The sequence below is a fragment of the Anopheles stephensi genome, chromosome 2 (genome assembly GCF_013141755.1).
Source record: "Anopheles stephensi strain Indian chromosome 2, UCI_ANSTEP_V1.0, whole genome shotgun sequence".
NCBI classification, from domain to species: domain Eukaryota; kingdom Metazoa; phylum Arthropoda; class Insecta; order Diptera; family Culicidae; genus Anopheles; species Anopheles stephensi.
Genome location: NC_050202.1, coordinates 62443975 through 62456318, shown reverse-complemented (window position 1 = coordinate 62456318; position 12344 = coordinate 62443975). Strand labels below are relative to the sequence as shown.

General features: G+C 44.8%; 2 protein-coding genes across 8 annotated transcripts in view; one reads left to right on the top strand and one right to left on the bottom strand.

Annotated features, from left to right (window-relative positions):
• Positions 1 to 4005, bottom strand: part of LOC118506667 (FMRFamide receptor-like) — a 71632-nt gene extending 67627 nt beyond the window's left edge. For 2 of the 7 annotated variants that reach the window (XM_036044097.1, XM_036044098.1), the window contains exons 1-2: positions 3838 to 4005; positions 859 to 1331 (exon numbers count right to left, since the gene is read on the bottom strand). The gene's annotated coding sequence lies outside the window, so the exon portion shown is untranslated. Of the gene's footprint in view, positions 1 to 858; positions 1332 to 1448; positions 2220 to 2585; positions 2838 to 3837 lie in introns of all 7 variants that reach the window. The other 5 variants (XM_036044100.1, XM_036044101.1, XM_036044099.1 and 2 more) reach the window with 5 other exon arrangements.
• A 6500-nt stretch (positions 4006 to 10505) lies between these two features.
• Positions 10506 to 12013, top strand: LOC118506663 (endochitinase-like). The gene is made up of 3 exons (XM_036044083.1): positions 10506 to 10631; positions 10698 to 11262; positions 11328 to 12013. The coding sequence occupies exons 1-3, from the start codon at positions 10619 to 10621 to the stop codon at positions 11905 to 11907; spliced, it is 1158 nt and encodes a 385-aa protein (XP_035899976.1). The 5' UTR covers positions 10506 to 10618; the 3' UTR covers positions 11908 to 12013.
• Positions 12014 to 12344: the final 331 nt, after the last annotated feature.

Below are 12344 nucleotides of genomic sequence, written 5' to 3'. Positions count from 1 at the left end.
GCCGAGCACCATTAAAATAACGCCAATCATCTCCTTCTATCGCTTTTCCCTCCACATTCAGACAGGAAAAAAATACACTCATTAAATTATGGCGCAAAAGGAAATGAAATGAGCCAGCATAAAGTTGCTAAATACAGTTGGGCATATCGAAAAGTTTACTGTCATCGGCTTCACGGCAAAACGGGGCTTGGAGGGTTTAGATCTTTTTTAAAGCAACCAACCGACCTTAGAATTTCATTCCCTTTCAGTTCACTTTAAAATGTGATAAGAATTTATGCACAATCCACCGAAACCTTTCGAAGCAGCGGAAACACACACTATCTAGCGGGCCCGATCCATGGCGCTGGTACCGATGGTTTTGTTCTGTTTTTAGGGTGCATTATCTCGATAGGGTTGTATCTGACTTTTCCTTTTTTTCTGTACAAAAAAAAACCTTCATTTTACCTTCATTAACAGCACGCGGTCGAGAGGGATCAAACATTGCGCGAAGGGATCGAAATTATGGATGAAATGTGTTTAAGCAGCTAAAATTTTTGCACACAAAAAATATGTGAAATCTTTACCAACCAAAAACTACCCCGTCCCGACCCCGGGTGGAAACGGACGCGGAAACGATATCCGCAAAAGGTAGCGTAAGATAATCATTGCTTTTATTCCGTAACCGTAGCCCTGATTTTCCTCGGGTCCTCGCCGTTGTTTCACGGCACGGCACTCACGGCAACACGTGCAACGGAGAAGTCCGAAATATGGTGGAAGTCAATTCAGTAGTCAGGTCCTGATTGTGTTTTTGACCTTTGCCTAATTATGAAGCATTGGTTGGGGAGAAGATTTGGTTTCTTCGACCCACGGTAAGGTTACCTGTTCGTTGCCTCCGGTGCTGTTCCGTTGATTCCTACATTCATTTCATTTGGGAGTTGTGCTCCGCCTTTCCTGCACTTTTCCCCGAAACGTTTCTCGCGAGCCTCACGAGATGGCTATCGCCATCCAAACGAGCACAAGTTATAAAGACACACTTTGCAACTGACTTCACCTTACGAGAGAGAGATTTTTTTTTGCTTATCTTTCCCCTTCTGAGGATTCTTTTTCTCTCGTTCGCCTTACAGTTACACTTTAGCGAGGTACGATTTATGATTGCTATTTCCTTTTTTTTCCGCTCACAAACACAGATTTTCTTTTGGCACACTGTTTCGGTGATGTTCACTTCCCGAATCACTTGTTACATCGGAAAATTTATGGCTGATTAGTAATTCAGGGCAGGCCTTTTTGGCGTGCCCCAACACCGCGACACTTGAACTTGAGCTTGAACGCTAGGCAACGAACAGCTCACTGCGCTGGAAAATTGTGGGGAAAAAACAAGGCGTATAAATATGGTATGAATTTGCTAGGAACCTTGCCACATTCGTTTTTGTTCGCTGTGATCGATTGCAGACACTTAAGTGGTGAGGTACCTTTCGCTACATTTCGCGCATAAAGATCGATTCTCGGATGGAAAAGCCATAAAGAGCACTACAATCCGACGGATTCAATGTGCAACGCAAATCTTTAATTGCCCCGCCACACACCATCATTAGCACGAATCGAAACGCAACGGAAACGCAATAAATCGGACACGAGCGCCATCACAGCAGCTGACACACAGCAACAGAACCGTCCGTGGGGTTTCGCTTTCCATTTCCTCGAAAGGCCCAACAAAACCTCGGGCCTGTGAGTGGGACCGTAACGAGCAAAAGTTTACCCCATTGAACACACTACCATCGAACACGCCGGGGAAAGCCGTTTTGTTCCTGTTACTCAACAACACTTTCCACCAGGTCACACTGCACCGCCCCGGGGAGGACACTACTTTTTTAATTAAAACTACACAACAAACAGCAATCACCATCGGGCTGCCGGATGATCGGTACACTTCCGACACTTTGCCACCCTTTAGGCAGCTGCCATTGCGAAACGATATTACGATGATCGGGGTTGGATTTCGAACCGGAAAAGGAATGGTGGAGAGCAGAAAAAAAACCCCAGCCCCAGTGAACCTATCGCGAAAACCACTGCCAAAGCGTATTGGCAGCAAACAAATGATACTGACTGCTTTCCCTTTTGATCACCGTCGATCCTATTTGCTGCATCCAATCCGCCTTACATCGTGAGGAGGGAATCGCGTTTCAGAAGATTAGCTGGTGGCAAGTGCCATTTTCCTGTTCACAAAGTACACTCGGGACACACTGCTCCGTGCCCAGGGAGAGAGTAAGCGAGAGATAAAGTGATCACAATTAATTTGTTTGTTTTGTTGGTTGACTTCTTGGTGTCTTGTCTCTCTCACTAGCTCCGGTTTTACTGTCCAATGTGAGCAACGTCAAGGGCATAACTATAATTTGATGGTTATTGCTTTGTTGATGCGCTTGTTCCTTTACTGACATTTGTTTGGTCATTCCTGTTGGCATATCCGCTTGTTTTGCTTTACTTTTCCCTGTTTCTTTGACACTCTTTTTTATGGTGATTTTTATGCTTTTGTTTTTTCCCCGTTTTCCTATTTTATCTTCTTTATTTTCATGTGTTTTTTTATTAACACTTTTCACACATTTTTCTACCTTATGTTTTCATAACACACTCGAGATATTTTCAGCTTCCCGTGTACGGCCCGCCATCACTCGTAGCTACTTTCACGTTATCGGTCAAGTGTTTTGCGTTCGAGCACACATTTTGCTCACGGGAAAACATCGCGGTCGGTCGGTGGCAGTTTCTTCTTTTAATGCCTTTTTTTTGTTTTTATTTGTCACAAGGACAGCCACACGCGACGGCAGTTCCTAATTATTTTTATTCCACATCAAAACCACGCACGCCTGTGGTAGAAAGAGGGGGGTGGTGGTGGGGGGGGAGGAGGGAATTATCTTTAAATTCAAGAACGAAAATTTAAAGTAAAGGTGAAGGATCAGAACAGAACGCAGTAAAAGGGGCCCCATAAATAGAGAGCGAGAGAGAGAGAGAGCTAGATATTCACACATACTTCTTTTTTTTGCCCCTCAATTCACAGCACTTTTAACACGCTTTGCTAAAAATAGTGATTTTTTTTTCGGTGATTTCCTTTTTTTTTAATTCGTGCGCCTTATTTACACTGTAACGAATGTCATCCCCTCCCATCCCGTTTTGGGATGATTTCAAATTAAGCGAGCAAGTGTAACAGCAGCTGGGATCAAACGAAAGCTGATTTAAAATTCCACCGACTGGCAAGAGCTAGCCAGAGCAAACAAACTAATCACTCCGAGCTTGCATAGCTCGCAGGCATCGTGGGTAATGAATCAATAAAAGTGTTGTGTCGAATGCCTATAGGTTTTTTCTTTTTCTTCCTTCGGGACATATTTTCGATAACGAACCGAGTAAATCCCAATCGCGCGACAGCAGGATTAGTTGGGATATTTCTGTAAACACATACAGCACAAACACGGCCACACGTACACCCTGCGCCTTTTGGATGGCATTTGGGACGCGAGTAGAGCAAGTGTTGATCGAACGTTTCGGGGGGGAAACTGGCTAAGCAGGTTATGTCATACACTGTTTCGATCTATTCGATCACACGGGGAGCGCGTAAGCTGATCATATCCTTTCCATCCATTTCCCGGTTTGGAAAAATGGTTTAAATTTCACTCACACGCACACGCACCGAATCACACACAAACAAGCATATAAATTGACACCATAATTATGAATTAAAAATATTCCCCCGGTCGTAATCCTCTCGCCGAAGGCAAAAGGCAGCCGCACAGAAAAAAACCCCTCGCGTTCGTTACACATCCCACAAGCAGGCCACTGTCACGGTCAGTTTTCCCTTCGCTCCGCCCATACCTATGTTTCCTTTCGCACACACACACACGCACACAAAACAAGCTTGTACGTCACGATGGGCAAGAAAGTGATCGTGGTAGTCGTGGTTTTCTTTTTTCTTTGCTCGCACCCGCCACCGCACCAAGACACAGCGCACGGAAAATCCGATCCGTCCGTACCGTAGCGCTTTGGCATGAAAACTGGGTCGCTCACCGTTTCTGGTGGTTGGTTCGAAAAGCACACACGTGGCTCTCGTCGACGGTGGCGCGTGAACGCACCGCCGTGAGTGTCCGTTCGCGGTGAGTGGCGAGTGTTCGGGTTTAATTATACCAACCAGCTGATGAACGCGCGGTTCTGCCTTTCTTCCCGAACGAGACGATCGCACTGCGCCGATCTGTCTAACTTGGTGTCTAGGTGTGTGTTGTCGAGGGAACAGGGAAGATACATTTTAAAATCTAGCCAAACAACGTCAACATGAGCGATAGTTCGTCAACGTACGGGGGGGCTTGGTATGTTTGTTTTTCTTCGCAGTCGGCACCGTCATTATATGATTTCGGACGCTGTGTGGATGCTGTGTGGTTTGTTTTCTGTTTTCGTTCGGCGTCGTTAATCGACCAGTAACGGAAGCAGTGACGGAGCAATTCGGTTCCATGCGTTGGTCGGTAGAAAAGTAAATATTTTTCGGGAGGATCGTATTAGTTTTTTTATAATTGATTCTAACTTTGTTCTAAATAGAGTATGTTTTGAAAGAGGGGCGGTGTGGTTGCCGAGGCCATAACGGCGCCGGACGTCACACAGCACGACTCAACTCAAATCTCTCTCATTATGGGGAGGCCTCCCCGTAAGATCAAAACATTCTTACATCTCGAGATTGTGTACAGCAAATCATAGTTAAAGATCGTTATTTATGACAAAATAATGCATAAAAAATGTTTTCAAATATTTTTAGCAAGGATCATTATGAAATTATGTCCTGTGAAAATAATTTGAAAGAAGGTAAAAATGAGGTCGAATATTTGCTCCATTAAAGTGTTATTTTATAATAATTCTTTTTTGTTTTCGTCGTGTTGCTAAAATTAAATTAATATTGACAGCAGCTATCGGCAATCCAGACAATTAATTTCAATTTATTAGATTAGAAATAAATAATCGAAGCATATTACTGCGTCAATCTAAACCGCAAACCCTGTACTAACATTGTCTTAGGCTGCCCTTAGAAGACACCTTAACCCCCTCACAGCTCACGATGCACTGACCACTCACCGGTTGTAAACAAACGGTCACCCACGGCGATAGTCGTGCGTGAGTGTCGCGTTCATTTTGGTTGCCTTCGTGCAACGGCCGGTGAGTTCCTTCTCGAGACACCAACACGCACGACGACCATTGCACACGACATTTCGGCGCGCATTTTATTCAAAACCTTTACCGCATGATGGTCGAACGTTGCGTTTCGTTTGCTTGCGTGTGTCGTTCGTGCAAACCGTGACGGTTACTGCCCGAAACATGATGTCAGTTAATAATTTGTAACCGTTTTGACGATGTAAAGGTAGGTCTTCCTTCTATGATATGTGGAAGAAGGTGCGAAACGGTAAGTAGGTCTAAACACGAACGTATTTCTTGTTCGAAAGAGAGATTTTAATGGAAATTATAGCGGCGATAATACGTTTGATATCTCCCCTTGTGTAAAACATGAAACCTAATTGTGATCACTTTCATTAGTGAATTATGAAATATTAATATTGCCTTTTGCTTAATAAAAAAGTTGATTCAATCTACAAAATATGAGATCATGACCTCTAAACAAGGCTTTTTGATATGCAGCTTCAGAGTGGAAAAGAAGAAAAATAGATAATAAACTAAACATAAGCATAAGCTGCCATAATCATTGAAATTTGATACCGATGATACCACTTCAGTTACTCTCCAGGCGAGCTCCAGTGCGGTTCTACGAGTTTCAGGTTCAGGTTCAAGTACAGCTAAAGTGTTCCCAAATAGCTGACATTTCAGTTTCCCTGCACACTTAGAAATCGATTTCGGTACCAAAGAACGTGTACCTGTTTCGGCCTTTGGCGTGCTGTACAATGGTTGGCAAAAGTTCTAGAACCTGAAGCATACAAAACCGGACCTGATGCTGCTTATATGTTTCAGCAGTCCGATCATGTCGCAGGTGGTCGAAGATTCGACATCATGCAAGCGACTTGCCTCGCCTCGATGGTTGATGGTGTAGAGCTGTCTTGGAGCGAACTGAACAAGCAAGTGTTGTGTCTGTTTGGGAACATTTGAAGTGAACATTTTACTAAAGATCGATCAAGAAGTCGTCGATCATCCGAGATTGTGTATGTGAGTTACATGATCATTCTATTCGTTAGCAGAAATTTTGATTACTTCAAACCTTCTTCTTCACAGACGGGTTGACTTTGTGCATATTTTAGTCGATGGCGAACGAAAGCCAAAATATTGCGACAGTAGCACAACACTTGATGTAGGCGATCATAAAAATATCAGCCTTGACAAAGCCTTAGACTACCCTTGAATAAGCCCTTGCCTTGAACGAGTCTAATAGCTCTTCATCGAGACTACCTATCGCCCACGAAAGCGCTGAGCAGACCATTTAGAGGAACAGCAATCGATAAGGAGACTTCAAAATTAAAACAATTCACCAATTAGTAACGGATCGAATTGGCTGTTAATAGCGCCCATAGCGGCATCATTGCTCGCAAGTCTATATACAATATTTCACCTCTCATAAATCTTCCTTCGAAAATACTTTTCAAACAGCATTGATTGGACACTGACAAAAAATCGTTTGCCAGCCGGGTGAAATAAAGCATAATCATTAATCCGTTGCCATCGTCGCATGAAGAACAAATGTTTGCCCAAAACCAAAACGTTACAATATTGAACTGAGATAAAGGAAACCAGACCAGCGCAGCTCGGAAACACCGATAAGTTCGCACGTAAATTGTTCCACCCCAAAACAAAAGGGAAGCAATACTTATCGCAAAGAAACACATAAACAAACACTCCTCCCATCCGCAGGAGGATCCTCCTTCGCCACCCTTCTCGAGGTCATTGCAGCAAGCATACGCTGATGAATCTTCCGTGACGGAGCGTCTACACTCATCTTCGCAAGACTTTTGCGTGCGGACGGACGTATGAATGAGCCATGGCAACGAAACAATGAATGAGGCGTGCGCTGCCACGGTCCTTGGAAGGGGTCGACATGCTGTCGCGAATTTCGGAACACAGCCGTTACGCTACGCGCCAAACTTTTTGGCAAATTGCCATAAAGCATGTGACCGTGGTGTGAGGTCATCGGCTGGCCGTTGCATACGAAATCTATCTCTCCACACGCACATGGACATGGTTCTCGCGGGTGTTTGATGATCTCGCATTGTGTTCTTCTCTCGTGTTCTCGTGTCGTCCGCATTTTCTGGGTCACAGTATTTTGGCTCGAAGTTAGCAAAAAGATAAACGAAGAATCTTTAGCAAGAACGCTTATGCCGCGCTGTGCTTTTGTGCTTCACTTGCTCACTTTACTGCTACTGTTCAGTTTGCTAAATGTGGAAAAATGTAGAGCATAAGTATAAGAAAATAAATAGCAACTTCTCAACCCATCCCATCTCGGTGCAATCGATTTGGGGAGATAACTCGGCACGCATAGACTAAAATTAGAAGCAAGAAGCATTTGCCTGCTTTCTTTTTTGGATAAGAAAGGCCGGCACTTTGCTTTGCTTTTGACACAGATAAATATATTCATTTGTTAACAGACTGTTTAGCATAAGGCATGGGCGTAATAAGCCTCATTTGTGTTGCGTTTGGTTGAGTCTTTCACTAGGCGCTCTATTCGTAGCCTGCTTTTGATGGCACAGCGCCACTTAGCTCAGACAAGATTTCGCACAGGAAATGGCTAAATGAATTTATAAGTTTTTTTCGCTATTAGAAACTGAATGTCAAATTATTTAATCTTATCAAGAATTAATTGTAATGTTCTAAACAAAACAAAAAAAGAAACATCGGGTAAAATGTTTTCCACCATCGCCCACGAACGAACCAGCAGCAACTCTTGCTAAAATGCTATTAAGCAGAGCGACATTTAAGTGTCCTTCCGCAGCAACGCCTTTTGTGTGTCGATTTCATTCCCTTAAATGGAAACGAAAGGAAAAACAAATGAACCCGTGTTACACTCGAAGTCGCTAACCGTAAAGCCAACCGAGGCCCACGCAAATCGAGCGAAAACGAAACAGTCCTTGCTAAACCCCTTGGTACAAGTGTCGTATTTCTGTCGACTACAGGTGCAGCCATCGAAACATCCTGCTGAAAGGGCTTGTGTGTGTGTTCTATTGCCACCCACCAGCCCAAACCTGGTATTTGTTTCTGCATATATCTTGTTTATCGGTTCATCGGCAAAAAAATGGCAACCATACAAAGTGCATAGTGCGAACAGCACAAGGTGCTGCTGCTGCTGCTGCTGCTGCTGCTGTGACCGCACGGTGAAAGCTGGTGAGTCTCCGGCCCGGGAAGTGATAGAACGCGGGTTGCAAAAACAAGCGAACGGTTTCCAGTTTGCTTCTGGGAAGGAGAAAATTTACAGCGAGAAAATTGCTTAAAGAAAGACCGCAAACAAGAGGTTATCAATTTCCTGTTCGCCCTGTAAACTCTGCCGTTGGGATAAAGGCGTTACGATGAAATCAATACCAATCTGCCAAAGAGTGCAGTGGGACCGGACGAATCGTTGCCAGAGCCCTTAACAAGTCCTTTTCCACAGTGGTCGTGTGGAATTACTGTAGTATTTTTGTGTAATTTATTTTCCTGTCTTTTTGGTGTTATTTTGAGATGTAAAGCTCATTGTTTATAGTGGTTTAATTGAATTTACTTATCTTGTTAAGAATTTATTCTGAGCTTGAATCCCATTGAGCTTGTTTGCTTCATATGCCCTATTTATAGAACACGTTACACCATCCTTAACATCTACATCTAGGAATTGTCATCAAGATGCCCACGGTCACATGCAAACATGTCTAACCTTAGTGCCACAATACACAACGATTCGATCGAACGGACGGCTTAACAACACCGGCTACAAGGCATGAAGAAGGATGCTAAACCGAAGAGAGAAAAAGGAAACTGATATTGCAATGCCCTCACCCACCACACACACAATATGGTGTGTCTCCCACGTTAAATCCAGCCCTACCCCATCCTTGAACAATGACTTTCTTTTCCCCCATTTTATGTATGCCTCAGTGGAGTTGTAAAAGGAGTGCCAAGCGAGCATCGATACAGCAGATGACATTGTTTTGCTTCTCACGTACTGCACTCTCACCGTTGAAATGCAGTGCTTGGGAAAAGTGCATAAAACTACCAACCCCATCACAGTGGGGGCTGTGCTTCGTGTTTGCAATCTTAAGCAGAAACGCTCCCTCCCTTCCTGCTGCTGCTTATATCCTGCTTATCTCATTCGGACACTAATCCTTCCCGGGGTATCCCGATTTCCGGCTCGGTTCGTTTCTGCAATCTTGTGCGCCCATTTTGACTTTATCCTCTGTTTGCCCACTAAACGCTCACACCTATTAGTTCGCGTGGTTCGCGGCGTGAAGGATGTTACGCTCATCTCATCAATCCTCCTACACTGGTCTGATGAACCCAGCAGACAGGGTACATCCAGTCAAGCGACAATAGGCAGCAACGCAGAACCATTTTTTCTCCCATACGACTCCCATTTTGTTGTCGCGTTCGGTCAAGCGCAAACTTTTAACATCATCCGTCAAGTCAACTCTCCCACACGTCACAGAAGCGGAATCAACTGCGTCATCAAAGATTTTCCGTCGGTGGTCTTGAGCCTCATGCAGAAAAAAAAGAAAACCCCAACACAAAGAGGGCCATCAGGCAACGCACACACTGCTCACTGTGACCATCTTGAAGAACGTGCTCCGACGCTAGACACATTCGTGGTGGTCACCGCTTGCATTGATAAATATGACAGAGTAATTAAAACTCAACCCGCCACCCAACTCAGAGAGAGAGTGAGAGAGAGAAAGAGGAAGGAGGAAAAGTGGAATGCATTTTCCCTGTCTAAGCCGTTAGTGACACAGCGGTGGAGGGAGCGCCACGCGAAGCTAGTGAATGTCATTATAATGTTTTGATGGGAAAATCACTGCACGAGACTTCCGTTAACTTGGCTGCCTCTCTGCCATTCCTGTTTTTTTGAAGGGTTGTAACTTTACGCTGAGTTGAAGCTAATCGCCTCAAAGCTTATAATTAAACCCATACACTATGGGGTGATATCTTTAATCGGGACTGTTGGAAAGAATGTGACGGAATGTGAATTTTAAGACTGGAACTTCTATTAAGTATGGCTTTATTTACTGGCTGTATATAGTAAGTACCTCGAGCGACCACGGCGCCGATCTTCATACGGAGTTCAAATCCCATCCGGACTGTTCCCCCATAGTAAGCCAGAAATGGCACGCATGACCCAAGAGGTCGTTAGGCCAAAGAAGAAGTGAACAGCAAAAAAAGTACTTATACTTTCATCAAAACAAAACCAGCTGGTACAATCTGCTGGTCCAACAAGACCAACGTGACCGTGACCTTTCTTGCTAAAGGCTTTAGGAGATAATGTTTACCAAAACCGAAAAAAACTCACATCAGCACTTCAGAATGATTAGGTGTCGAATTCTTTCCCTTATCATCGGATGTTAGCGATGGGTGACGGCACTTCAGTTACCTTCCAGGCGTACGCCAGTACGGTTGGGCGAGTTGTTGTTCAAGTGTACGGTTCCGCTCCAGCTCGGCAGCAATGGCTGTACATCGTAAGCATAGACTGACTGTCTCAACCAAGAGTAGTTTAAACAGTGTTTGAAACATTTGAATTTTAGAACCTTTCACAACAATTGCTTCTACCCTAACGCTCCTGTTGTTGATTTGCTCCAACGGCTTAACCAACGCCGAGCGGGTCGTGTGTAGCTTCTCAACCCATGCCTCACAACGACCAGGCGAATATAGCTACCAGATAGCAGATATTCCTGTTTCGCTCTGCACTCACCTGGTGTACGATCACTTGGACATCGATTACTTTACTCACGAGCTCATACCCAACAATCCGGCCTATGACGTGTTGGAAAATGGTTGGCAAAAGTTCTCCGGCCTGAAGCGCACCAACCCGGACCTGAAGCTTCTGATAAGCGTCCGCAGTCCGATCCTGCTGGAGGTGGCTGAAGATGCGACATCACGCAAGACGCTTATCGGACACATACTGCAGCAGATCGAGTGGATGAAGGTCGATGGTGTGGAGCTGATGTGGGCGGGAGGAAACGAAGATGGTTTATACATGTTACTGAAGGAACTTAAAAGCAGCTTCATCGCTGCCGGACATCCAACGTGGGAGGTAAGCGTGTTGGTGCAGATCGAACAAGAAGTCGTGGATTACGCGAAGCTATGCAGGTGAGTTCCATGATCATCCAACTCGTCATTAAAGCATGCTACATTTGGCGCCTTCTTCTTCGCAGGCTGGTCGATTTTGTGCATCTTTTAGGGATCGGTGAACGTAAGCCGCGCTATCGCGACAACAGTGCAACACCGACAGCGAAAACAACGCTCGGCGTAGGCGAGCTTAAGAATGCGAGTCTCGAGCGTGCCCTAGATCACTTCATCGAGACTCGCTGTCCCGCGAACAAGATCGTACTGATAGTGTTCCTGTTCGCCCAAACGTACACGCTGGGCAATGCGGAAAACGGGGACGGTCCGACCGAGCTTAACACACTTTGTACCGTGACGGAAGGAATGCCCCACTGTGCGTATGTGGAGTTTTGTCAGAAGTTAAACGAAAGCGAATGGACGCTTGGTTCGGACGATCCGGAAGGATTTGCACCGCACGCAATCCAGAGCAATCGTTGGGTGGCGTACGAGAATGAAGCTTCCATTGGGCGACAGGGTGAGATCGCGAGAAGGAAACATTTGGCCGGCGTATACGTGTTCTCGCTGGATCTGGATGACTACCGTGGCAAGTGTGGCACATTGTACCCTTTAACTACGGCGCTGAGCAGATCGCTTACAGGTAGGGATAAGGAAGTGAAGCAATCAAAGTAATTACTCACTTAATAACGATGGCATTGATTACCTGTTGATTCTGACCAGATTGGACGTATTGAGTTGGTTTTATGTTTGAAATAAAAATGTATTTTACTGCCCCTAACATACCTTCCAAGTGGACAAAAACTTTGGTGCTCAGTGGCGAATCAACCTAGGAGCGGAAGGAGCGGCCGCTCGGGGCCTCATCGGCGAGGGAAATCCTGTTGTTTCCCTCTAATATCTCAATTAAAGGGGCCTCAACTGCCATTCCGCCTGGTGCTGGTATATATTGGGGGACTAGGTACTCAAATTCTATTTGAAACATCATACAGCAACGTTTCAGCCATTTTTATTGTCCTAAGTGGTCTGTCCCTCAGAAATTGCTCCGCTAAATCCGGCTAATGTTTCAAAAGCTGTAAGACTCGATACAATCTGAAGAAGATATTTTTATACAA